This window comes from Puma concolor, chromosome E4, assembly GCF_028749965.1.
Source record: "Puma concolor isolate L17-30 chromosome E4, mPumCon1.1.hap2, whole genome shotgun sequence".
NCBI classification, from domain to species: domain Eukaryota; kingdom Metazoa; phylum Chordata; class Mammalia; order Carnivora; family Felidae; genus Puma; species Puma concolor.
Window position 1 is genome coordinate 3,710,858 of NC_141683.1, and position 27,887 is coordinate 3,738,744.

Genomic DNA, 27,887 nt, shown 5'->3' on the forward strand with positions numbered 1-27,887 from the left:
TTGCTAAATATGATACTGGCTTACCATAAGGCAATGAGCAAGACCTAGAAGATAATTATGACCCTTAGGGTACATGTCTGCCCGGTTTTATTTCAATAAAGTAATTGCAGCACATATATGTTAGAACCATGGTTGGTTTGCGAAATTCCAAGGCTAGCCTTAGAAGGTTAGGATGGGACCAAGACAGGGATGGCTCTCTGGTCATGCCTTTTTGGGTTTAGATAATCTTTAAGGAATCTACAGATCTCTGTGGGATCGGGAAAATGTAGTGTACCTCTTAGGACCTGTGTCCACTCCAAGGTTATCCCAGCTGGTGAAGGCCAAATGTGTTTACTCTGGAAGCCCCAAAGAATCTAACAGAGCGTGCGGCTGTCCCACAGTCTCGTGCCATTTGGTACGTACTAGATGATGTCCACCCCCATGCACCTCTTACCCCAGCTGCTTCTTCATCGGCCCCATAGTTAGTATTGTCTACAATAGGTGCCTTCTCTTGGATCCACGCTTCGGCTTCATGCAGGTCAGCCAGGTACTGCTGGAACTGGACATTGGCCTCAAGATCGTTCTGCCGTCTAGCTGCTCGAGCCTGGAGAGACTCCATGTTGTCATTCAAAGCCTTGACCCTGGAGGCCACGTCTTCTGCAGCAAAGTGCCCTGTGGAGTAGTTAGTTAAAAGAAGGGTGAGTACTCCCCTCCTTAACATCACCATACCTCACTCCTTTTGGTGACCTGGGAGAGACAGAGAGGGAGGTAGGAGGACGCTACCGTGGGCAGTCCGTGTGGCGATGATAGAGGATGGGTGGATGTGCGTGGCGGTGAGGGGGGTGGTGTGGTCTGTAACACACAGACCTGAAACAGAATACCCAGGTGTGGGTCCTGCTCAGAGTTCCAAAAACATATACCGTCTAGAGTAAACAGAAAATCCAACCGATCGTTGCTTATGCCTGGAAGGTGCTTAGTACATAGGAACAACTAGAAAACTGGGCAGATCGCAAGATCCGATGATGTTCAGGCAACAGGCAGAGGATCGTGACTCATGAGAGAAGGGGCAGAAATGACATGTGCCCCCCCAAGCACGGGGCAGTCTCTAGGCTGTGCTGGAGGGTGAAGCTGGCTGTCACACCGGGCCGAGCAGGCGGACCAGAGCTGGGGCAGGAGGGACAGCCGGAGCCCATGGAGCAGAGGGCCGAAGAAGGGTGCCACACAGAGATGGGGCTTCGGAGGTGTGTGCCAAGGTCCCCTCGCGGGTTAGACTGGTGCCCCCTTGCACATGTGTCTAAGGAGACCCCTCCAGGTGAGGACAAGGTGGCTGCACAGCAGGAGGCCCCACATCCCTGGGGCCCACACAGGGCTGCAGATAAAGTCAGCGCCCAGCAAAGTGCACTGGGCTTACAACACATGAGCTGAGTTCTGGCAGACTTGCACCCCAGTAGTGGCCCCGTCTCTAAACCAGCTCCAGGATGCAGTCTTCCTTGGGGGTTCCGAGAGTCTCAGTGATTGCCATACCCAACAAACGAAGAACAGCACACCAGGTTATACTGTAATCAAATTTCTGAAAATCAGCGATGAAAAGCATAAAAGGGTAAGAGAGAAAAGGGACACATTCCACACGGGGGAGCAGAGATTGTGGCGAGAGCGGACTTTACATCAGAAACCCCGCAAAGTCAGAAGACAATTCAGCAGTGTCTTTAACGTACGGAAAGACAGAGGCTGTCTCTCAAGAATTTTATGTCTCCTGAAAATGGGTTTCAAAAAGAAGGCAAGGGGCGCCTGGGTGGCTCAGTCTGGTTAAGCGTCTGACTCTTGGTTTTGGCTCAGGTCACGATCTCAAGTTTCGTGAGTTTGAGCCCCACGTGGGCTTTGCTCTGACCATGCAGAGCCTGCATGGGATTCTCTCTCTCTCTGCCCCTCTCCTGCTCTCTCTCTCTCTGTCTCAAAATAAATAAATAAACTTAAAACATTATTTAACAGTCACCCTTTCAGATACGGAAACGGAAAATTTTAAAACAAAAGAATAGACAAATGTATATTCTATTCACTGTTAGAACAAAAGGGCATTATCACACATCATGCAGGGAACCTCACTGTGCATTTACGAAAGAAAGCCTATGAAAAAGGCAAGTAATGTGTTAGCATTATTATGAAACCCACAAAACCACAAGTGGAGAATCACTACTCTAAACTAAACACACATACACACAACTCCCCTAGACACATACCCCACAGAACTATAGCTACTAAACACATATGGAGAGAAAAATGGAATCACAAAAAAAATACACGATTAACCCAAAGACCGTGGAAACTGGTAAAGAGAAATAAATAACAAGATGCTAGATTTAATTGCAACCATGTTGATAATTGCATTAGCTGCAAATGGTCTAAACTATCCCAATAAAAAGGAGAGATTATCAGATTGTGTAACATAAAATCAAAGCTTAACTGCATGCTGTCTACAAGAAATCTGCTTTAAGCATAAAGAAACAGAGTACGAGCAGAGATAGAGAAATATATATTGTGCAAAGATGAATCAAAGACAGCTGGTGTGACTGTGTTAGAGTCGTGCTAAGTAGGCTTCAGGGTATGACCAGGGATACGGAGAGCTATACCATAATGTTAAGGATTTAAATTCATCCAGAAGACACAACAAGCCTAAATATATCCGCGCACAATTAACATAGCTTCAAAATACATGAAACGGAAACTGATAGAACTGAAAGAAATAGACAAAATCCACAATTACAATTGGAGATTTCAAGGGAAGAAAAAATAAGGTGAATCACTATAATAACATAGCAACCACAAATGAATCACCATTGAGGTCTGAATTTTTGCAGAGCCATGTGAATTTTAAACTGTACTTTTGATAACTGGATCCTGGCTGGCAACAATTTATTCTTTTTCTGGCCCCAATTTATTCTTGAATCAAGGGAGAAACAATCCCAGTGTGATCTACTGTTGCTTGGAATTGGATGCTTGGTTTTGAGCATCATATTTAAGCAGTAGGGGTTTCTGAAGATGGGAGGCCAGGAGGGAAGGGACATATCAAGACTATATAAAGTAAGGGATTTAAATAAATGGTGCTATTTGCCATCAAGACTATAAGACATTGGGAACCTAAGGCAAGTCTTCACAGATCTGGAAGCTCCCAAGTGGGGAAAGGGTGTGATCTGTTTTATGGGGCTTTAGAACTTCAATTCTAAATTCTGCAACTGCTAGAGAATATATCGGTTATTGGCATAAAATATTTTCTTTATTGGCTTAATTGGAAAATAGAAATGACTGGTTTGTGAGGTAGGAGGGTTCCTATTATTGGAATATATAAGCAACATTGTGTCATCATTGCACCTGTCAGAAATGCCCAACGGGAATTTCTGCATTGAGGGGGAAGGTGGATCATTTGTACCTTTCAATTCCCATGAAACCCTAAAATGGAACAAACTTCTTCCCTTAAGTTTAACATAGTGATGATTGGCCAGTTCAACCGGAACCGATCGTACCTTCCTCTACCATTTTGTTTCCCCTCTCCGTTATTGTTCGGACGTGTGGCTCATGATTGGCGATGTCATCCTGGATGACCTGGTGTCTGTTCAGAAGTTTCTTGGAGGCAATCAGGTCCTTGCCTACAAAGAAAAATAATTTCAGGGCCTGGTGTGGTTCTAGTGTAGAGAATAAGAAGACGCTAAGTCTACTTGTTTGTAACTCTTCGACCTACAAGTTCTTCTTTTGAGGTTGTGATCTCTGAGTGCATTTCCCGAAATTTATATTATTTTTCTGAATTAACTCTGCTCAGCGTTGTTTTCCCCTTGCCTCTTTGTGCTAAGAAGATTCAATTCCTCATTTTACAAAAGACAATAAATAAATCACTGTTCTCTTGGGAAGATAGGTAGAGAGGCAAGTAACTCCTCAGCTAAAACTTCCAATATCTTGCAACCAATTGTCTTTCATCAGATTACTTTCTAAAAGGTAGGCTCTTGTACTGACTAATACCCACGGGTGTCAGAAAGTTATTAAATCTTCCAACTTAGGTTGTTTCACCAAGAAAATGGTGTGTTATCTGTCTTGAAGTTTTCTTTGTTAAGATTAGAAATGACATATAAATGCCTCCCTTGCTGTTAACATTCACAAGCACCTCCTAAGTGGTATGCATGGTTAATTTTCCTCCACCTTCTTGGCTCCCGAGTTCCAGGTGTTGACTTTACCGTCCCCTGTCTCCTGTCCATGGGTTCCTCCCTCTTCCTTCAACGTCCCTTCCTTATACTTCCCACTAAATGACTTTCCAGAAACTGTGCCCAGGGACTCTTCAAAGAGGTCTTTTCTCTTCTAGAAGTTTTCCCAGACTGTCGTCATCATCGGCTTCTCATAGACGTGGACACTGAGTTCTCCTTCCACCTGTGGCCTCCCACTGATGAACTGACAGCTCCTTAAAGACAGGAAGTCTGTACTTTCTCTGCTGTTCCGCCCTCTTTTACCCTTTCAGAAGCGCAGATCATTACAAAAGGGAGGCACTGACGCTACGGACAAAATCACTTGGTACCTTAAACACTAACCATGGGTGCTCAGCCGATGACCTTGGCAATACGTTAGAGTAAGTAGCGAAAAGCTGAGCACTCCAGCTCTTCCCAGAGGTCTTCCATTCACGACACTGTTTGTGACTTATTCTAGGAGGTAAACTTTTCAGTATGAATTTTTTAAAAAACCTCCTATGGAAGACTGGAAAATATTTTCCCGAGTGTGCGGGGAGAAAGCTGAGAGTAAACCCTGAAAGCACCCCCACCATTGCGTCCCAGCTCTCTCAAACGGTCTGCACACCTGGACCTCCCCCATGGCTCTGCCCACTCATGGTCAAGGACTCACCAAGGTAGGTGGAAGCCACCGAAGGCTCTGTCTCTTCTATCCAGGCTTCCTCATCCTCTGTGTCCCTGAACAGCTGCAGCAGGTGCAGAAAGTCAATGAGCTTCTTTTTCCGGGTGGCCAGTGGCTCCTTCAGGGCTTCAAACCGGGACACCAGGGACTCCCGCCTTGCTTGTATGTCACCAGCATTGGGATGGCCTATTTCTTCAAAATATGCTGCCAGGTCTGTGAGGCTGTCCACCTGATCCTGAGGGAGAGACGGAATAGGTGTCAGGACCCCAGGGGATGAGAAAGTGAGTCAACTAGAAGCGGGTTCTCCGGAACATCACACACAGTGTCTACACTCTAACCACTCCGTGGATGAGCTTAAGTCACAGTCTGGTGGGATGTCAGGGGGATAACCCCGAAACTAAGAGCCTAACGTATCTGCATCATAGTCCTCGCCCTGCTGGCAACGTTCTCTGTGACCTCGTGGAAGTCGCGTCACCACTGTGGGCTTCAGTGTTCTTAACTAAAACATAAAAGAAGTGGGATTCGAGATATTTCCAAGCTTTGCATCCCGGGGTGCCGGAACAGGAGGAGGCAATGTTGTCCAAACCTTGTCGTACAGGTGAGAATCGGGTGAAAACACACACCGGAGGTGACCTAACTAGTGAGTGACGAGCTGGAATACGAAGCCCAAGTTTCTGGCAGGGAGGGTGTGATGCCAAAGGTAGGAGAGCCCACAAAGCCCCACGAGCCACGGGGTTCTGACAGAGGCCACGGGCACCCAGCTCCATGGCCACGTTAGAGAAGATCTGAGGAAGGGGCAGCTGACCAGCTAAAACTCGGGCAGTTTTACCTTTGGTGTCTCGCTCTCTTTTTCTTTCGAGAGTTACTTATCACGAGTGTGCTCGGAGCTCGTAGGGGTGCCCCGGCCTACCGCGGCCAAAGGGCTGGCGACCCACCTGGCGGGTGGCCACAGCGGACTCCAGGAGGCCGTGTTTCCGGAGCAGGCTTTGGATGTCTGCCAGGCCTTTCCCATAGTCCTCGGAGGCAGCCTGCTCTTCTGCCTTGTCCAGCCAGTGTTCTAGGTCCTCCGCGTTGTTCTTGAACTGTAGTTCCTGGTTAGCGTCATGCAACTGCGTCCCTGGAAGAAGGCGTTCGGATTGAGACAGGGGCCATCGCTTTTTCGTTACACAATGGCACGCCTTCCATCAACGTAAGGAGGAATACAGTATGTTGATGTTCTGATGAGAAAAAAATATAGATAACCATCCCGGATGTGGTTATACAAAAAAAAAAAAAAAAAAAAAAAAATCACCTTGAATTTGTAGAACTCGGATGGCATTTGTTTTTAAATAGGGTAGCGTTCATTCTCGAAACAAAGGTACACAATCAGTTTATTCCCTGGTGACTTACAGTTCCCCTGTATTAAATTTTTAACCATCCTGGGTATTTTCCTACGACGTTTGTTACTCTCTAATGAGGCCTCCTTTTCAAAGGAATCCAAACCCAAGTACTGCGTTTCTCCAGGGAAGGATAAAGTCGGGATTGGTTCCATTTGAAATTTCGAGGTGTCTTTTTTATAAAATGTCTTTCTCAGAACATTGCCAGTCCTTGCCACGCCTCACGATTATCTCTTCCAGAAAATGCCTTGATTATCCACACTGTTCTCAACCAAACTCTTCATTCTTTGACCTTCCAGCAATTATTTGCATTATATCTGTGAGGAAATTTATGTGTCTCCTGATGGGGTGGAGTAGCAGTGACGTCTTACTGTTACTGTCAGGTTAGATTTTCCCCTAAACCCAAAATTAGAATGTTATCCAACAGAATGAGCATGATACATCTCTCCTATAACTAGGGCAGAGTCATGTCTATAGATGGAGTCTGCATCTAACAAGGAGATTATTGATGGGAAAACCTCTTTGTTTGTGTCAATTTACTACAACTGATTTTCTTTTTTTTTTTTCCAATATATGAAGTTTATTGTCAAATTGGTTTCCATACAACACCCAGTGCTCACAACTGATTTTCTAGAGAAAGGAAGTTAAAGGTGCCTAGAGATTATTCAAGTAGACACGTGGCGATTTGTTTTTAAGAGCTTACGGCAGATGGGGCGCCTGGGTGGCGCAGTCGGTTAAGCGTCCGACTTCAGCCAGGTCACGATCTCGCGGTCCGTGAGTTCGAGCCCCGCGTCAGGCTCTGGGCGGATGGCTCAGAGCCTGGAGCCTGTTTCCGATTCTGTGTCTCCCTCTCTCTCTGCCCCTCCCCCATTCATGCTCTGTCTCTCTCTGTCCCAAAAAATAAATAAACGTTGAAAAAAAAAAATTTAAAAAAAAAAAAAAAAAAAAAAAAAGAGCTTACGGCAGAGCCTGAACACTCTCAAGGAGGCGAAAAAAACAAGTCGTCAAGCCCTATTCATAAGAATAAATTTAGCAGGAGCATCACATGTGGTGCTGACAGCCTTAATGTCTAAGTTAATAACCCGGGTCATAATATCTGGTCTCATCTATAGAACCCAAATATGTGAAACTTGAGGTAAGGAGTCTAGTTCTAGGTGCGTAGCCAATGTTGGATTCATGGCTCCAGAATATTTATTCGGGAGAAAGAAAAAAAAGTGGGAGCAAAGTGAAGAAAACAAAAGTAATTTCGCTTAAACCTACATACGTGAAGAGAACATAAAACTGTCCATATCTAATGCTGTGATAAATTCGGGTTGGATTGTAAAAACCCCTTGATCAACAAACGGCATTCCTTTTCACGTTGGTCATTCAAGGTAGCAGAGATGAAAAGGGTAGGTTTCAGAATTTAGGAAGTAGCCTTTGACCAAAACCCTTGCTCCTCACCTTTCTGCTCCATGGCTGCCAGCAGCTCCTTCCAGAGACTGACAACCTCAGCCACACGAGCAGTCACCTTGTCCGCGGCATAGTGATTAGCCTCAATCATTTCCTGGCCAGTTTTCTCCAGCGTGTTGAGCAGGCGTTGATTATCTTGCAACTCCTTTTTGAAGTCTTCTTGCTTTTTAACCCGGCTCTTCAAGTTCTGAGTATCCTGAGACAAGACCAAAGACAAGGAAACTCTTAATCTAAAGAATGGGGAGCAGGAATTTTGAGGATAGGGGTCACTTGTCCCTGTAAACACAACGGCATTAAGGAAAGGAAACAAGGCAACAGTCGTGGTCCGAGTACTGAGCCAGAGAAGGTTAGCAAACTCACATGGCCATCCCCTCCATCTATCCACACAGCACATGTGGCTAATCGATTCTTACACGTATTTCTACAGAGCCTAGATAACTCCTGAAGATGAATTTTGAATAAGGCCATGCAAGTATAAACAATCAGAGAACCGTCATGAAAAGTGGCAAGTTTTTCTCATTCCTGTCCTGATACTTGAACCATTCACCCCTTTGCCCCATCTGGAGAAGATCTGTTTACCCTCCGTTCCCTGGAGGCACAGCTCCTCTGAAGAATGCAAACACAGGTTATGGAGTTTCACAAAATGAAAGGTACAGATAAGATGCTCAGGATCAAGGTATACACTGAAGACCGAATGAAGTCAAGAAAAGTAAATATTGTGAATAGATATTGGCCTAGAAATTAAGAGACTAATTCCAGCCTTGACTGTAAATGTGGAAGTTTATGAGTATGTATATGTGTATGTAATAGTTTATATTACATAACACCGATGAGTGAAAAATACGCATGTTACACAACCCCAAGGTAGAGAAATCTATGGGTCAGAGGTAACTCAAGAATTTGCCTAAGTCACATAACCTGAGACAGAACAGGGAGAGAATTCAAGCCCCGGTTCACCTTCTCCAGAATTCATGCTTCAAATGCTTCTGTTAAACTGCCTTTTAAATAACTGTATAACTTTGGGCAATTTCCAATTCAAATCCAAATTCCCTTTCCAATTCAAATTTTATTGGTTTCTCATCAGTAAAAATAAGGAGCCATTCCCTTCTAGATAGAAAACTGTGTAACTCTGTATTACGTCAAACCTTGAGGTTACATTTAGGTTCCTAGTAGCTTTCAGTAAACGTGAACATCCACCGGGATCGGACACAGAGTGTTCCTATTCTAAAGGTGCCCAGGAGAGCAGCAGAGGGGGCCGACAGACTAGAAGCAGCCGAATAAAAAACAGTCCCTCCCTTTCCCCGTTACGTTACAGGACATTAGAAGTTGTGCCAGGGAAGAGGTGAGAGGCAGCAGGGCACGGGAAATCCAGAAGCCAGATTCTTGGCTTTCAGCTTGATATTGCGTCTTGAGGGATTCATGACGCTCCTCTGTAAAGGAGGCTCACCTGCTGAACACTACTGTCCTTTCCACGCTAAGACTTTTGTCCCCCGAAACTCAGTCCTGCTGAGTGTGCCCAGGGTCTGAAAACCCCGCTTACCTTGTAGTCTTCATCATCGGCCAACTTTTTCTTCTTGTTGACCCAGTTCTTTAGGTCATCTGAGTCCTCATACAGTTTCTGCAGAAGCCACGAATCCTCCAGAAGTCTGCGCCGCATGGCAGCCCGGGCACGTAGGGCATCCCGCCGGGACAAGAGCTGCAAAAGCCGTGACCACACTCATGGTCAGCACAGCCAAATGTGGACACCTGAGATTCACTGCCCACCTCAGTGCCCATGCCCCCAGCGCCTCCCCTGGCCCCTCGGCACAAGCAGGCAGACGTGCGTCTGCGGCCTCGGACGTACGCTATCCCGGAGAGCAGCGATCTTCTCGGAGTCATAATGGTCGTTATCGATCAGCTTGGTGGCATTGTTGTCTAAGGTCTGAAAAACAGAAACGATAAAAACTGGAGTGGTTTTTCTACTGGAGCCCCTGAGTCAGTGGCCAGCATTTGGCCAACTGTAGACAGGAAGCCCGGAAGTGTGAGAAGAGTACAAGTTTTGGGATCGGAGATCTGGGTACTAGTTCCGACCTCTGTCACAACTTCTGTTTCAAAAACGTATACCTGACAAATTAATTACCCATTTATTCCATAATATTTTTAAAATCTAGGGGCGCCTGGGTGGCGCAGTCGGTTAAGCGGCCGACTTCAGCCAGGTCACGATCTCGCGGTCTGTGGGTTCGAGCCCCGCGTCGGGCTCTGGGCTGATGGCTCAGAGCCTGGAGCCTGTTTCCGATTCTGTGTCTCCCTCTCTCTCTGCCCCTCCCCCGTTCATGCTCTGTCTCTCTCTGTCCCAAAAATAAATAAACGTTGAAAAAAAAAATTAAAAAAAAATAATAAAAAAATAAAATAAAATCTAGTTTATAGGGGCACCTGGGTGGCTCAGTTGGTTAAGCGGCCGACTTCGGCTCAGGTCATGATCTCACGGTCCGTGAGTTCGAGCCCCGCGTCAAGCTCTGGGCTGACAGCTCAGAGCCTGGAGCCTGTTTCAGATTCTGTGTCTCCCTCTCTCTCTGACCCTCCCCCGTTCATGCTCTGTCTCTCTGTCTCAAAAATAAATAAACGTTAAAAAAATTAAAAAAAGTAAAATAAAATAAAATCTAGTTTATAGTATATGCATTTTGGTGTCACTTGAAGGTGAATAGTTGATCTATTCTGAAGTTTTCAGGAGGATGCACTGTGGATATAGTCATGTCCGGTAGCCAGCACCTTCTCTCTCTCTCTCTCTCTCTCTCTCTCTCTCTCTCTCCTCTCCCCCTATCTGTTATACATCTGTATCTCTAGCTGCATGGGAACAAGTATCCAAAACGTTTACTCATATTCATTCATCAACTCCTCAGATTTTTAAAAATTTTTTTTTCTTCAACGTTTTTTTTTTTTTTATTTATTTTTGGGACAGAGAGAGACAGAGCATGAACGAGGGAGGGGCAGAGAGAGAGGGAGACACAGAATCGGAAACAGGCTCCAGGCTCTGAGCCATCAGCCCAGAGCCCGACGCGGGGCTCGAACTCACGGACCGCGAGATCGTGACCTGGCTGAAGTCGGACGCTTAACCGACTGCGCCACCCAGGCGCCCCCAACTCCTCAGATTTTTAGAGCTCAGAATGGGTTAAGGGATCAGGAATAGGAAAGTAATCATAAACTAAATGAAGCATGGGGGCAGCTGAGTGGCTCCCTCGGTTAAGCGTCCAACTTCAGCTCTGATCATGATCTCACGGTGTGTGGGTTCAAGCCCTGCGTCAGGCTCTGCACTGGCAGCTCAGAGCCTGCTTGGGATTCTCTCTCTCTCACCCAAAAATAAATCAATAAACATTTATAAATGATATTATTTTTTTTTTCAACGTTTTATTTATTTTTGGGACAGAGAGAGACAGAGCATGAACGGGGGAGGGGCAGAGAGAGAGGGAGACACAGAATCGGAAACAGGCTCCAGGCTCCGAGCCATCAGCCCAGAGCCCGACGCGGGGCTCGAACTCACGGACCGCGAGGTCGTGACCTGGCTGAAGTCGGCCGCTTAACCGACTGCGCCACCCAGGCGCCCCAAATGATATTATTTTTAAAAGAACAAATTATTTTAGCTTTTACCCGTGACAATCAACAGAGTGATCACATGGATTGATAAGAGACCATAGTAATCTCCATGTTGACTGAAGATTGACAGACAGGGCTTGGAATTTTATTGATAGGGTTGTTGCTGCTGGTTGTGGTCCTATATGCAGACGTGTGTGAGTTAAAAGCCAGCACCAGCCTAGGAGACAGCCAAAGACATAGAGTCTACCGGACCAATAAAATCTTCCTGCACTTGTCTGAGCCCTGCTTATATGTTGACCAGTTTCTGGGACATTGTAACATAGGCTTGACAGGAAGACCATGGTTGCATTAGATGGGAGACACAAAGCTGAGGATATACAGGAATGCATAGGTGGTACTTAGGCATCTAGATTATACCAGAGAAAACTAAATGGAGACATTCCTGGAGAAGATAAAGCTAAATAAATAATACGTTATAAGTAAAATACCTTTCAAACTTCTAAGTAATGGTTCTCTATCAGATGTGGATCCAATAATAACCATTCACACTGTAGAAAAAATAAGGCAGTCCTGCAATTCATCGGAAAATGCGAATGGCCAAAATCTTTAAAAACTTTCTAAATAACGCTTTGTGGAACAAGAAATGTGACGGCAAGATGGGTATGAATACTTTTCTGGATGTTTCCTCTTTTAAAAGTAATCCTCACGTTATGTCTGGCAGTGACACGTGGTCCTCTCTGAGGACGGGAGTTGTCTGATGACGCAAACAGACATGGATGCGGCACCCACACCGGGGGCGCTTCTTACTGTGATCTTCTCCTCCTGGGCATTGAAGGCCTCCTCAAAGTCATCATGCTTCTGCAGAAGGGCTTCCACGCTGCCCAGGGAGTTCCCCAGGTCCTCATCTTCCAGGAAGGCCTGTAGGAGACAGAGAGACACAACTCCGTTCTCCTCACTGGTGAGAATCATTGCTTTTGGAACACCTCTGACACAAGGACTAAGGATGGAAGGGAGGTGGTGGGAGAGCAAGGTGGGATTAGCACATGGCGGGATGGTGTGTGGGGACCAACCTCGAACAGCAGGAACTTCAGATGCCTTCCTAATCCTCCCGCACACCTTTACCACCTCTGTCTCTGGGTCTGTCCACACAGAATCCGCCCGGCCAATCCAGGCACCATTCTGAGCCCCCAGCGCTGCCTCAAGAGGACCCCTCACCTCCTTCAGGACATCTCTGCTTGACCGTGACTCATCACAACTTTCTATCCCTGATCCCTTAGCAATTCGATACCCATTTGGCCTCCTGTTGGCTTGCGGTTAAAGCCTCTCTGCTGTGTATTTCGGTATTTTTCTAGGCTTCTGTTCATGAGGGAATTCCAGGAGCCTCATGGACAGGGCTGCTCTCTTCTTCTCCCCACGGATCACCCTCCAGGTCCTAGGAGAGGCCCCAGCCCTCAGCAGCAGCTGTGAGGGTGCCGATGGCAGTCCCACGGTAAAGGGTCCCCTCCCGTTACCTCCTGTCTGCTCATCCAGCTGTCCACCTGCTCACTGTCACGGTAGAAGAGGTGCAAGTACAGGCACTGTTCGTACTGATGCTTCCGCTGGTTCCACAGCCCTCGCAGGGCAGCCCAGTCGTTGGCGAGTATGGTCATCTTCGGAAAGGGGGAGACAGCGTGAGGGCCCAGTCAATGCCAGGCCTTCGGAAGGACACACAAATGAACAAGAAGCGGGCTTTCCTCTGAAGACGTCAATGTCTAGGTGAACCACGTGGCAGGGAGACGAGGGTAAAGGCCACAGCAGAGGCACAACGATACGCTTGATACGTGGAAATGAAGGAGAGGAGATGAATTCCGATGGGAAGAAGCGGGGAGTAGAGTGTGGCAGGTGTTGCACCGAACAGGGATTTAAAGGGTGGGGATGGGGACGGGGATCATAGGAGGGCACACCATGACAGCATCATCACTCCAAATGATCGTTAGATAATATAAGTGCCCCAGAGCCAAGTGCAGTGTCTAAAAAAGGTGGATGCTGGAGGAAGGTGACGTTTATACAGCACGTAAATGATCGTTCTGAGAAGTTTGCATTCCCTTCTGAAAGCCAATAAGAACCCCCAAGGAAAGAGAAAGGTGACATTCTCAAACCCATACGAGCCTTTTCCTCCTGCTCACACGTCTGCCCAAGGAATCCCAGTCTATTGGCAATGCTGCCGTGCTAAGTCCAGGAAAAAGGCAGCACAGATTTCTCAGGCTCCCAGGATAACAGATGCATTTGCAAGGATCTCGGTTTCCTTTGGCAGAGAATTGTTAAAAAAATGAAAATCCCTATTTTTTATTTTTCCCAGAGAGTTTGGGGTGAATTCAAACTATGGCCATCTCAACCTCACCCACCCCCAGCACTGGAGGCTGTGATTGGAATCGGATGAAAGGCAAAGAGGCTGCAAATCTTATTTTATTTATCATCCCAAGGAGTTTCGGTGACTCTGCGTCTGAAGCAAAATCTCTCAGGGGTCAGGGGGATGAGGTGAGTCCTTGCGATTCAGGAGGAGACGATCATGGCAAACCTGATTATTCAGTGGGTGGGATTCAGACTGTGTAAAGCTTTCCTGTTATTTAATGTAGATTTGAGAAACACAGGTATAGAAAAATCAGTGCGATTTGAGGTTGTCGAGAGGGGAGAAGAAAGCCAGCCGTTGGCCAGGCACCTTAGGGAATCCAAAGATGCGTAGGTAGTGTCCTCAAAGAATTTACAGCCTAGAGGCGAGTATGGAAAAGCGATAAAACAGCACAAGTATGACAAGGCAAGATGGTATGGAGGTTTTGAATTAGGTAGAAGGCGGGTCGATGAAACTTGGTAGGTTCAGGAAATAAAGGCTCAGAGGTGAGGAAGCACGCCTCACGTCCTGAGAATTTCGGATGACTCATTTCTTGAGAGGTTGATACGACTTCTACCCTCGTCCTGTTCGGAGATGATCATATTATCATGAGATTCAGTGGGGCTAAATGTGTATCATAATTTCGCACACTGTTAAACTGGATTACCTTTTCCAGAACTTCATCAGAGGCTTCATGACCGACGTCCAGCAGTTCCCGACCAGTCTCCTCAGCAGATTGGAATCGGTCATCATAAGAGTCAATCTCGTGCTAGGGTCACAAGACGGAATGTCTTAAAATTCAGCAAGAAACCTTCTGGGGGGCTTGGCGCCTCCCTCTTCCTCCTCCTGGGGAGGCTCTTCTTCTCTACCTTGTGCTGCCCATGCCTGTCCAGCAGGGCCTCTCCACCAGCCACATCTGTGGGCAGCTCATCAGCATTGATCAGAGCAGACTTCTCTTTCATCCACCCTGAGAGCTCCTCGTAGTCAGATAAGAAGCGCTGATACCTGCAGGGAAGTTAAGGTAAAGGGCCGGAAGGAGAAACCAGGTAGGTGTGAGCGGACTTGGGAGCCTGGAGTTAGGGTTGGGTTGAGCTGAGATGTCCAATGTGCTCCTCATCCTTATCCCCGCCCCCCTCCCACTGCCCTGATGCACTGCCTGTTCCTTTAATGGTGCAGGCTGTCCCTCACTCCAGGCTGCAGACTCCCCGGACGGGTGCATTGTCGTGTGATGAGGCGCAGGGGCCCTACTTCTCCAACATCACAACGTCGCACCTACCCCGGAAGCACTTGAACTGGAGTAAAGCACTTTGGCCAACGAGGCCAAAGTATAAGCCCTGACACGTAAATAACAGGAAACAGCCGGTAGGAAAGGGGACCAGAGCTGGGGTTAGGAGCCCTCCTGCACCTTAGCTCACCCTTGACCCTATTCACAAAAACAAAACCAGGAAAAGGGTTACTTAGTCAAACATTTAAATGCTCACCAGTTACTTTGGGATCGTAAAAGTAGGATAAACACTGTCTTCTGGGGTTTTAATGATTAATCATAAACATTTACTGAAATGGCACCCGGCTTTTTGGCAAGCCAGCCCACACGGCATTCAGGAAATAATTCCAGATTTATTTTTATGCCCTTCAGCCTGGAAGTTTATTTCGGTGCCTATACTGGGGCCAGGATTTTGGTGTTTCTTTAGCTGCTTTTCTGGGTCCCCGGGCAGCTTCCTAGCATCCTACAACTGCGCAAGTGGAAGAAGACAGACGGGGTGCAGTGAGTGGAGGTGCCATTCTGACCGTCACATCAACCTGCAGAGGGCTCCTCTTAACAAATGAAGCTTCTTTCTGCCTCGACCATTGAGGAGGCGGGAGGGCTGGGTCCCTCCTCATGTCTTCGCTTTCACTCTTAATTTCTGCTTTTGACGTTATACCCGAACCCTATAGAGAGAGAGCAAGAGGGAAGAGGGGGTTCCCACCAATAAGAAGCCTGCAGCTTCTCATATCTGCTGGTCGCCAAGGCGCGGATGTGCTCCCAGTTGGAGACCAGCTCCTCCTTCATTTGTTGGATCTGAGATGCATCTGAAGGGTGGGAAAGCATCAGCCTGTCTGCTTTGGCACTCAACTCCTTTACCTTTGGGTAAAGAGAAAGAGAGAAAGGGGATGAGAAAGAAATGCGGTGGGAAATCCAAGCACTCTGATTCTCCCTGACAAAGTTTGGCGGGAGAGATCCGAGAAAGCAGCCGTATGAATGCTAATAACTTAATACACGTACACGGAGGCTTTTATGTTAATATGCGGACGTGCTATTTCAGCATTAATAATTTACTGACCGTGTTTGTTTCTTATGGTGCTTAGCATTTCACATGTGTTTGCTTGTTTTCCAGTCTTTTGAAAATAGTACTCAGAGGTAGAAACTATTCTTATTCCCCTTTTTTGCAAAAGCTGGGATGGTATTTATTAGTGCAAGGGCATTTAGTGACTAAGTACCAGGAGCAAGGTTTAGACCTCAGGCTGTCACTCACCACCCTCTACACTGTTTCCATAAATATTGTTGTGGGAATCATTATATTCAACTATCATCAGATGTCGTCTAGGATTTGAGATTTTGTTATCGGGAGAAAAAAGTAAGACAAAATACAAAACTGCTCCAGGGACAGAGCTACGGTCAGGGCACAGCACACGGGGCCCTTCAGTGGGCTGACTGCTGTGCATACTCCATGGAGTTGGTTGAACTTATGGGTGATGTTGTGAGGGGGAAGAAGCAAAGATGGAAGTCAGTCTGGAGTAGGGGCTTGTACTAAGTTCCGGCATGCCTATGTCTATTCCTCTAGGGATAGGGACCCGCGTCTTCCAGCTTTCAGGTAAAGGGTTAGTACCCAAAATTTATAAAGAACTTATCAAAAAACAAAGAATCCAGCGAAGAAAGGGGCGGAAGACATGAATGGACACTTCTCCAAAGAAGACATCCAGATGGCCAACCGACACACGAAAAAATGCTCCACATCACTCATCATCAGGGAGACACAAATCAAAACCCCAATGAGATACCACCTCCCACCTGTCAGAATGACTAACATTAACAATGCGGGAAACAATAGATGTTGGAGAGGATGTGGAGAAAGAGGAACACTTTTGCACTGTTGGTGAGAATGCGACCTGGTGAAGCCACTCTGGAAAACGGTATGGAGGTTCCTCAAAAAGTTAAGAGTAGAACTACCTTGCAACCCAGAAATTGCACTACTAGGTACTTATCCAAAGGATACAAGGGTGCTGATTTGAAGGGGTACATGCATCCCAATGTTTACAGCAGTGCTATTGACAATAGCCGAAGTATGGAAAGCTCCCAAACATCGACTGACGAATGGATCAAGAAGATGTGGTCTATATAAACAATGGAGTATTACTCGGCAATCAAAAAGAAGGAAAGCTTGCCATTTGCAATGTGGATGGGGCTAGTATACTGTGCTAAACAAAACAAGTCCGCTAGAGAAAGACAAATATCATATGATTTCACTCACATATGGAAGTTAAGAAACAAAACAGATGAATGTGGAGGAAAAGAAGGAAAAATAAGAAAAACAGGGAGGGAGGCAAACCATAAGAGATGCTTCGATACAGAGAACAACCTGAGGGTTGCTGGAGGGGAGGTGGGTGGGGGGATGGGCTAAATGGGGGATGAACATTGAGGAAGGCACCTGTTGGGAAGAGCACCGGGTGTTCTATGTAAGTGATGAATCAGTGGATTCTACTCCTAAAACCAAGACTATACTGTATGTTAACTAACTTGAATTTAAATAAATAAAAATTTTTAAAAAGGAGAAGAAAACCCAAAGGTGGACCTAGTAACGTGCCCTAGGTGTCTCTGAGTTTCTTATAGAAGAGCAAGAAGAAATGTCTTCCCTTATCTACCGAGTGCAGGAAAAAAACCAAGCAAGATTGAGCTGGAACTGATGAGTGTGTTTTGACCAAAAAAAAGATTCCCTGGCTGCAGGTACAGAGTGAGATTAGGAGGCCATTCTGGGAGGTAGCTTTTTTTTTGTTTTTAAAATCACGAAATTCATTGCAAAAAAACACAAGACTATATAAAAATCTGTGTATCTTTAAAGAAAACTAAAGGATATCCAATGGCCATGTATAAGTCACGAACTAGAACAAGAAGAATATTCAGGGCCGAGGAATTTCTCCCTCATTGAAATAATGAACTTACTGTGTCCTCTGGAGGCAAGATGGCCAGCAAATACCTCTTCTAGCCCAGGAGGCTGGCCGTTCTTCCAGCAGTGGCTTACCTTGTCCTGCATGACTGCAAGGTTCCTCTCAAGACCTTTGTGACTGTGGAACAGCGCCTCAGAGCTAATGAGATCTTTGCCATAGTCCTCAGAGGTGAGTTGAGGCTCCTTCTCTTTGATCCACTGGACGGCCTCCGTCACATCCCTGCCAGACAGCCACATGAGCTCCAACAAAGAAGATGTCAGGAATTACAGGGCAAACAACACACACGGCAAAGACCGCCCTGGTCCACTCGGCTAGCAATTACCTGGAATTCCTACTCACTATCGAAGAGTAATGCAAAGAGTTCTTGCTTTTAATGGCTTCCATTGACATGTAGGGGCCTGGGCATCTCCCTGGTCATTGGGCCTCTGCATATACTTCCCATAACTGGGTCAGCTCTTCATGAGTCTTTCTTCTTCCCGACTCAACCTTCCACTCCCATCCAGTTCGTAATATGCTTTCCTTGCCTCTGCAGCCTTTCTATCGCTAATTCACCTGAGCTACTTTTATAGCTTTAGGCTCCAGTCATCGCACGCTTGGCCACGGGGTGGGTCACAGCTGTCTTAACTACGCTCTCCCTTGCTGCCTTAAATGCAAGCACATGATTTCCCTTGGTTTGAGGGATTGGCCGGTAATTGCCAGCAGCGGACAGAGGCTGGCACAATTAGATGTGGCGCTGTCGTAGACTTTCCCATAACGTGCGGGCCAGATTCGTACCTTTTGAATCGCTGGAGGTCTGCAGCATTGGCCAGTGTCTCCTGTCGCTGCCCAGCCAGGCTGAGGAGACGCTTCCAGGCGGTGTTCACCTCATCCTGCTTTAGCTTAATCAAGGGCAGGTCAGGATGTTTCTCCTGTGGGAGGGGACCAGTGCGGGAGTGAGGCAAAGCTGAGATTATTCCAAAAATCATTTGACATTTCTCATTTCACGCTAGTTTGTACTTTGCCAGGCATGGAGAACGACCTTTTGGCCAGATCCCAATCTTCACCTTAGCCCTGCGCCCTAGCTTTAACCCGATCCACATTGCCAAAATCCAGAGGCCAAGCACCCAGATACGGTCTCTTTCACTCGCAGCCCTGGGGCACCCTATCAACACACATTGCCCAGCCATGGTGTTATTTTCAGAATTCCACCTTGTTGGTGCCTGCTAATCCCCTGAAAATCCTGAAAACCAAGGAAGAAAAAGTCCCGTCTGTGAAATATGACTTTATTTTCCAAAACTCTGCTACTGTGGTTCTTAACTCCTCTGGGGTCCTGACGCCTTTGAGAATCTACTGACAGATTATAGAGAATTATACACACATGTATCCACATTTAATTTTGGAGAAAAACTTCATGGATTGCTGCAAAGCATCTAAAGCACTGAGATTAATGAATACTAGGTTAAGTTAACAGCATCAGCCTATGTTGACACTTGGCACTTTTGAGTAGTTCCCACGTGTCTGTCTTTCTGCTCCTCCCATCCCTGTCTCTTCACATTTCCATTCCCAATTCTGAAGCTGCTCCAGATGGGATTTTCGAGACTCTCCTTCCTGGCTAGATGGTCCTTTCTGTTTGGCGCTGTGTGGGTCCCGGTCCAAAAGAGCAGAGGACGCTCTCTAAGCTGTGTTGATCCTTCCCGTGGTAGGTTAAATGGCCATGCTATTTTACCAGGAAGCCTTCCTTTCGAGACGTGAAGTCCATTTCCTCACGCTTTGGATCTGGGTTGGCCTATGACTCGCTTACCATAGAATGTGCCAGAAATGATACGAGTTCCTGTACTTTCAGCTTCTGTTCTAACCTTTGGAATGCTGACACATAAACAAACATGAAAGACCGTGTGGAGAAACCCCTCGTTATCCTCGCCAAGGCCGCAGACGTGGGGGCAAGGCCGTTTTAGACCCTCTGCCCCGACTGAGCCACCAAATAAACTGCAGCCACTTAAGAAACCCAGGTGGGACCAGGAGCATTGTCTAGCGGAACAGCTGAACCGCTGAATCCAGAAGAAGTAACACGTTTGTTGTTTTCAGTTTTGTGATGGTTTCTGAGATAGCACCAAATAACTAAACAGCTTCCACAACAAGACAAAGGTGGCGGAAAGAGAAAATTTAGAGACTGTTGGAAACGTGGCCTGGAAAAAAACGGAGAGTCAGTTACTTTCCCCCCTCAGGTAGCCATTCGTCCTGAAATCTCGGTTCTGTTAGTACAGGAAGATCGTGGCCATTCTGGAGATGCAGTGAGGATGAGACCACGTGGAAAAGCACAATAGCCAACGCTTGGAGTTTCGAATTCCTTTATATCCACATAAAATTTCCTTTACATCCACATAAAATTTCCTTTATGTACAAATAAAACCAGGCTGGCTTCCTGGTTTTCTTGGCACATCCTACAGTTATGTAGCTCCACACTGAATTGTTCACTCAGATATTGAAAGCTTATTTAAACATTTTCTTAAGTAAAGGAAGGTAAATCTGCCTCCCTTCTCCTTCCCCCACTCACAAACATCATGTATAATGACATCGTCCATATTACAATAGCCCACCATTATTTCACATTCTTTGCTGCTTTATTCGGGTTCTTCTCCATGAAAAGGGTGCTGCATAAAACTGAGTGGTTGACCGATTGGTGTTCCGCACAGGAGTTACCCGGTTGCGGGTCTCATTCCTCCGCGCATGTGCACAGGCACACCCACAGGTGTGAACACATACGCTCTCCCTCCCAGTCACGCCTCTATTTGCACAGACTGGCAAGGGATGACCCGGACAGGAGAGGAAGTTGCCCCGGACCTGTTACGACAAAGACACGCAGCCTTGTTTTCTCCCGATGCCCGTGTCCCTCACGTCCCACCTGCTGATGGTGGAAGGTTTTGGCCATCAGGAGCCCTTCCCTGCATTGACCCTCTGCTCCCAATCTCACCTCGGCACACTGGTTGGCATACTGGTTCATTCCATCCAGTTTTCTTTTCTGAGTTTCCAGGTCCGCCTGGAACTCCTCAAACTTCTTATGCAGGACCTCTGTGCGTTCCCAGTCCTCACCCAGCTCTGCTGACGTCACTATAGCCTCCTGTGGACCAGGAAAGTCTGTTGAGTCACCGGCAAACGTTTCAGAATTCCTGCAGTTCAAATGCCCCAAACCATTGCCCACAGTCCCCGGAAATCTCAGAAGGAGGGGCTGGTGGGGCCTGGGAGAGACCTTGAGGAAAGAGCCAGAAGCAGGAGCGGGTGTCTGGAGGGAGCACTCTGGCCCAGGGCATGGCACTCTTTGAGGTAATCTTCCAGAAAGACCAGGGACATGGTTGGCCAAGGCTCCCGGAAGCACCCTTTGTACTTTGGAACATGAGAAATAAATTCATCCTGGTTCTACTCAGGTCAACACACTGAGTATCTGCAAAAGGGCTGCACTATGCACTTACTTGCTTACTTGTTATCTTCAGCCCTAACTACGGGATCATTCTTTCAGTGTCTAGAAAAATAGTTACAGGTACTGAGAGGCAGCCCTTAGGGAAGGAGCAGGCAACACCGCCAGCCTGGACCCAGAGTCAGAGCAAAAATTCAGGAGGAGCTGAGGGGCACGGAAAGTAGCCGGGGACAGGCCGGGAGCACTTTCCCCCCACATTGCAATGTCAGTGGTCTCCAGGATACCCCCACATCTCTGCCAAAATTCCTACTTTCCGGGAACAGGGTCCAGGAACAGGTACCCAGGCTGGTTTACGAACAGCCTGCGTTCAACGGCCGCGGGGTGCCTGGGACACGAACGGGAAGTCCTCTGTGTCCTGCGTGGTCCCCACCTTGTCTCCGATCCACTCCAAGGTGTCGGCGCACTCCTGCAGGTATTGGTGTAGACGCAGGGCCCGCAGCAACAGGGCGCCCCTCTCCCGGGTCAGCTCCAGAAGGAGGTCCCACAGCGTGCGCAGCTGTTCCAGATGGGCCTTTGGGAAGAGAAGCAAAACCGCTCAGACACCGCACCTGCCTAGGGCAGCTGGGGCAGGTGCACGCTCCACCGGGGGGCAGGGGGGCTGGATAAAAATGTCATCCGCTCGTGCATTAATGGCTCCACAAACATTTACAGGAGGAAATCGACGTGCATGGGAGTAGCTGCTAAACCAGGCTGGATGTGATCTGCCATGAGAGAAAAAAATGTAAACGTGCTTTGAGGTTTTACAGGATGAAACGATTGCCGACCATAAGACAGGAGGCCACAAAGATTCATGGAAGAGTGCTCATGTGAACTGAACCTTGAGGAACAGATAGGATTTGGAAGGGTCCATGATAGGCAGAGGGCGTTCTAAGTACTGGCCAAGTCGTAGAAGAAACTTAGCACGAACTGTTTGCCAGAAGGAGTGAGAGTTACAGTTTTGCTAACTTGTAGTGGAGATTTGTGGCACCAAAACCATAAGAGAATTTTTGGACTATGCAGTCGAAGGCTTTGATGCCAGGTTAGCTTAGAAGATCATGTATTACATAACTTGAAAAACTGAAGGTATCGTCTGTGTTATGTCCACAAGAATCTTATATTTTCCAACTGGTCCATGGCATAAGGTAGCACACAGACCACACTTCTCTCCGAATCCTATAGTGGTGCAGTCTGATGGAGCACAGTGAGTCCGATAGTTGTGAAAAGGTTTCAAACGTGGCTCAGATATTGTAATTGATGTAGGGGATCTGTGGCACACAAAGCTGGGAATAACACAAAAACGATTTCAATCGTACACCAATAGGTACGTTTTGAGATTTTTCTCGTTACAGACTCCTTTCCAATAAGGTTCTCTTCTGGTTAAAGTCTGTGTTCTCTGACCATATTTTGTTGACAGTAAAATGGACCAGAATTTGTATGCCAAATGTGGAAAGACTAGACCCAATTTTTAAATATGTAACGTAAATCTGGGCTGACGCTTCCAAAACAAAACAAAACAAAAAAACTCAGTGAAAAAAAGAAAAAAGAAAGAAAGAAAGAAAGAAAGAAAGAAAGATCTCACTCATGCAGAAGAGATCCTGAAGTGACTTTATCAACACAAGCATGTTGGAAGAGTGTGTGAATGAAGTCAGAAAAGAGTTGATCTGTTAGTAATGGATTCCAAAGGGGTGATGGTCTTCAGTCCTCAGTGTTCAGGGAGGACTTTCTGAAGACAGGATTTGGGGAGCAGATTACAGAACTACGATAGTAGTCACAGCACGTGGGCTGTGAAGAGAAGGAGGCATCACAGACAGACAGGCATTTCAGAGAAGATTCAAATGGCAGAACATCCCTTGTTTGAAGAGTCTAAGGAACATGGACCCTGAGGTCAGAAGAAATAATCAGAAATGACATTTGGGAGGGGCCCCCGGGTGGCTCAGTTGGTTGAACGTCTGACTCTTGATTTTGGCTCAGGTCATGATCCCAGGGTCATGGGATCAAGCCCCGCATCGGGCTCCACAATGAGCATGGAGCCTGCTTGGGATTCTCTCTCTCTCCCTTTGTCCCTCCCCCACTCACACCCTGTCTCTGTAAAAAAAGAAAAATTAAAAAAAAAATTAAAAAAAAAAATGAAATGACATTTGGGAAGGCCAAGTCATCTGGGACACGTGGAACTGGGTTGAAAAGGACTTGATCTTCAGCAAAGTTATCCTGCGGTAGTCAAGGAGGAGTGTGATGCTATCCCAGGATAGCTTTTGTGTCATAGCTCATTTCCCACCCCAGGAACAGGAGGACGTCCCGTCATTTTTCCTGCCCCACCCCACTAGAAGATCAGAGGCAGGAACCCCGGTTCCAAGCCAGCTGCATCTAGCTGCATACCTGGCATAATCAATGAAAACTCTGATAACGTAATAAAAAGTTGGACTCATCTCTTCCAGAGTCATGTCGTATAGTTACCTTGGTGTCCTCATGGGCAAAATGCCCCTCGGCAAACCGGGTTTCCCTGATCTCTTCCAGTTCAGGAATGACCCTGGACTTTGCTTGCACTTCTGCTTCCAAGGATTCATGCTTCCGATACTTGCCCTGAAGTTTAGAAATCAGAGGACAAGGTTACAGAGACAGAAGGAGGCAAACAGTAAGAGACTCTTGAAACCTGAGAATAAACTGGAGGTTGATGGGGGGGGTGGGGGGAGGGGAAAGTGGGGGAGGGGCATGGAGGAGGGCACCTGTGGGGATGAGCACTGGGTGTTGTCTGGAAACCAATTTGACAGTAAATTTCATATTAAAAAAAATAAAATAAAATAAAAACGTGTAAAAAATAAAAAGTGAATTAAAACTTTAAAAGTAAAAATAAAACAAATAAAGTATGGATATACTTAAAAAAAAAAAAAAGAAATCAGAGGACATGGCTAATGAAGCCTAGCGTCCCTGGGTCCTAAAAATGTTCTTCTGTTCCTTTTTTTACTTTCGGGCGGAACTACTTGCTTCACAACCTAGATTAAGTGGTAACCCGTGCTCAGGGCTGGAGGAGTCACGTCCTACAAGAAATGGTCACTCCTGGCCCCCCCAGGCTCAAAGTCAAGGGCCACAGAGAAATGTTTTGTCCTGTTCCCATCGCCTTTGGGGAGTTTCCAGTAAATACCCTCCATCGCCATCGGTGGGAATGAGAAGATGCCCCACATTTGTTCCTCTTCAGAAAAGAGGAAGTAAGTGCTATGGAAAGTTGAACGCAATGAGGAAAGTGATTATTACAATAATGGCTTTTTTGTGATTGAGATGTTTTTGCTTCTCAGATTATGCTGTTATTGGCCTGTATAAATGGATGCACTTAATCCATATCACTTTGTTCTTGACCCAGTGCTTCCTCTCCAACATCAAGTACCCTTTTTAGGCAGGTTACCTTTTCTCCTGGTCGTGACTCTGTCGCATGCTGTAGGACAAGGAGGAGAGGAGCTTCCACCAAAGCTCTCCTCCTGACACCTGTCATGTGGACTTATGAAGGGCATGGAGAGCCCCTTGGGAGAAACCCAGGAAAAATTCCACTTTATTCCTATCCTTCTGAGCAGGGTGGAGGGCAACTGATTCTGAGGCACTGACGTTTCTTCACCTCAAAATATTAAAATCACAGAGTGTGTCATAAATTCTTTGAACTCTCAGTCACTGTTTCGCTCATGGCTTAATTTCAGATTCAGAATACATTCATAGAAGGGCGCCTGGGTGGCTCATCAGTTAAGTGCCCAACTCCTGGTTTCAGCTCAGGTCATGATCTCATGGTTTGTGAGTTCGAGCCCTACATTGGGCTCTGAGCTGACAGGGCAGAGCCCGCTTGGGCTTCTCTCTCTCTCCCTCTGTCTCTGACCCTCCCATTCTCTCTCTCTCTGTCTCTCTCTCAAAAATAAATAAATGAACTTAAAAAAAAAAAGAATACATTCATAGAGCGAGTTTCGCTTGTAAATAAGGCACTGAGGCTTGAGAAGTGAAAGACACGGGCCATTTGGAAACAGAATTATGGTCCCTAATGGGTAGTCTGATCTTTCTGTGACATTATCTCCTGACAGTTAACTAACTAGGCACTTACGTTACAAGAATGTTACCCTCCCTGGAGATCTCAGGGTCTGCTCTGGGGAAGTCAAACGACTGAGTACCTGTATGTTAGTTAGATCTTCGTAGCTCTTATCATCGGCAATCTTGAGTTTCTCCAAGACCCACTTCTCTAGGTCATCTGCATCCCGTCTGAAAACCTGGTAATGATAGGACTCTTCGAGCTTCTGACCCCTCTCCGCAACCAGCTCCTTGAACCTCTGGTACCGAGTCAGCACCTCCCGACGTCTCTCCTGGATCGCCTCTGCAGTTTCCAGCACCTTTGGGCCACTAGTCTCCATAGCCTGAAAGTTAAAAATCTTCTCTTACTGGTGCTCAAATCTCTGTGATGTCCCTTTTGTATGTACCCAGGCCTTCACTCTTGTGGGACTTAGATTCAGATGTCTTGAAGCCTGTTGTTATTAGGGGTCCAGTGTATCTACATAATTTCAACCTTATCTAGCTATCCTTTTGGCTAATAATTCTTTAACACTCAGGACATTCTTCCAACTTTTCACATAAATGTGTGCCAACATCTATTACATTCTATAAATTAAGATATATATAAATATAAATATATATATAAATTAATTAGGATATATAACATATACATTCTGTATACAAATTAAGTCAAAATTAATCTTCTCCACTTTTTTATTTGCTTTATATTTACAAACACTACAAACAAAAAGTTCAGCACATCTTTTATCCAATTATCATACATTTCAAATTATTAGCATCTCAGTAATTGGCTTCCACAACATAAAAGATTATACTGTTAAACACCATAAGTGGGACCAACCTGTTTAGGGCAATAACTTGAAAAATCTCCATAGGATTACCTTCATTCATCTGGATGTGGGCACAGTCTCCCCTAGCTTACCTCCGCCAGGACACTGAATATCAAGTTCAAATTTTAATCTTCCTCTGAAATATAATTGCTACTCTGTATATCGCTTTTACTACTTGGGCTACAGAATCAACTCATTCTCTACAGACCCAGATCTTTCTTGTGTACTATTTTGCTCCAAGTTCTCTACTTTTTCCATATACGGACCCGTGTAAATGGGTCATCGCTAGATTTTCATGCTATAAAGCCACAAGCTTAAGGTCGTGGTTTAAGACGGGATACTCACAAGAAGAGAGTCAAAATCAATCTTCTCTACTTCTTAAAAGCCAAGAAACAATGCTTACAGATTCTGTCCAAGACGGTACAGAAAGGTCAAACGAGACCGCTTTCCTCATTATATCAATGACAAACTGTGCCATAAAGAATTCCATACTCACGGTTTCCTTTGGAAAGCGTTTCACTTTTCCTAAAGGTCAAGAACCTGGCAAGACAAAATGTTTCCGGAAGAGAGAGGAATAGAGAGAAAGAGAGAGAGAATTCACATGGAATTGTTTAGTCTTCCTCCGATAAAAATGAAAGCAATGGTACACATGTGGAAGAGTCAAAAAGAAAAAAAAGAAAGAAAAGAAAAGCCCTGGGCCCAGACTCCCGCCAGCTAGAGTCTCTGTTATCTTCAGAAGGCAGGAGACACGTTCAGCAGAGGCAGCTGTTAACTTGGGCAGTCGCTGGGTGACTCAGCGGTTCAGAGACTGTATGTAGCTCTAAAAGTTTCTCAGGAGGAACTATTTCCTATTTCATAGGAAATAAAAGGAGGGTTTTTTCTTTAAATGAAAAGTTAGAAAGCAAAAGCCATTACAGATAGACGTAAGATAAAGAAGCCGTGTTATAATTCTGTGTTGTTTCTTTGACTCGTCTTAGATGCTATGTCTGCGAATGGCAAATCATGAAGGAATTCTGGGTCATCCGCTCTCTGGACTCTGCAGAATTACAAGAACTTGGGGGCACACATAGGTTCTTGTTCCAACCCATGTCTAGGAAATACAACTCAACCACTTCATGAAAACACAGAAGCAGATTTTTCACAACCCTGAAATCAGTAAGATACGCTAATTCTTGCCGTAGAGGCTTTGTGAAAATAGGAAGAAAATTGTATTCCTGGTCTTCCAGGCTGGGTTTTTAAAAATCTCATTCAGCCGTTCCCTTAACCATTTAAATGGAAGGGATGGAGGAAGGAAGACATGTGTGTGTTTATTCGTATTTCATGAAGCAAAAATGAGCATACCTCATTTGACAAACGAATGAAATATCTGAGAATGGGACAGAGTTCTAAAATATGGGATAAAAGTCATCGTGTTTTATGAATTGTTTTTTTTTTTTTTAATTTTTTTTTTCAACGTTTACTTATTTTTGGGACAGAGAGAGACAGAGCATGAACGGGGGAGGGGCAGAGAGAGAGGGAGACACAGAATCAGAAACAGGCTCCAGGCTCTGAGCCATCAGCCCAGAGCCTGACGCGGGGCTTGAACTCACAGACCGCAAGATCGTGACCTGGCTGAAGTCGGACGCATAACCGACTGTGCCACCCAGGCGCCCCTATGAATTGTTTTTAATGGAGTGTAAAGGAAGCAGAAACAGTTCTCCAAAGGCATAGTCCTTTTTGGCCACGTTACAAAAATGAAACAAACAAAGAGAAAATAC

At 46.1% G+C, this 27,887-nt stretch overlaps 1 protein-coding gene across 2 annotated transcripts in view; it reads right to left on the reverse strand.

Annotated features, from left to right (window-relative positions):
* SPTA1 (spectrin alpha, erythrocytic 1) overlaps positions 1-26,933 on the reverse strand; it is a 65,011-nt gene extending 38,078 nt beyond the window's left edge. For both annotated transcript variants that reach the window (XM_086694278.1, XM_086694277.1), the window contains exons 1-19: positions 26,627-26,933; positions 25,405-25,644; positions 23,717-23,842; positions 21,654-21,794; positions 20,783-20,929; positions 18,607-18,740; positions 17,907-18,051; positions 15,597-15,751; positions 14,499-14,634; positions 14,297-14,398; positions 12,773-12,910; positions 12,069-12,179; positions 9,535-9,612; positions 9,232-9,387; positions 7,683-7,887; positions 5,799-5,980; positions 4,855-5,098; positions 3,498-3,620; positions 434-651 (exon numbers count right to left, since the gene is read on the reverse strand). In XM_086694278.1, coding sequence (XP_086550404.1) covers positions 434-651; positions 3,498-3,620; positions 4,855-5,098; positions 5,799-5,980; positions 7,683-7,887; positions 9,232-9,387; positions 9,535-9,612; positions 12,069-12,179; positions 12,773-12,910; positions 14,297-14,398; positions 14,499-14,634; positions 15,597-15,751; positions 17,907-18,051; positions 18,607-18,740; positions 20,783-20,929; positions 21,654-21,794; positions 23,717-23,842; positions 25,405-25,641 — 2,778 coding nt within the window. In that variant the 5' untranslated portion in view covers positions 25,642-25,644; positions 26,627-26,933. The remainder of the gene's footprint in view (positions 1-433; positions 652-3,497; positions 3,621-4,854; positions 5,099-5,798; positions 5,981-7,682; positions 7,888-9,231; positions 9,388-9,534; positions 9,613-12,068; positions 12,180-12,772; positions 12,911-14,296; positions 14,399-14,498; positions 14,635-15,596; positions 15,752-17,906; positions 18,052-18,606; positions 18,741-20,782; positions 20,930-21,653; positions 21,795-23,716; positions 23,843-25,404; positions 25,645-26,626) is intronic.
* Between the last annotated feature and the right edge of the window lie 954 nt (positions 26,934-27,887).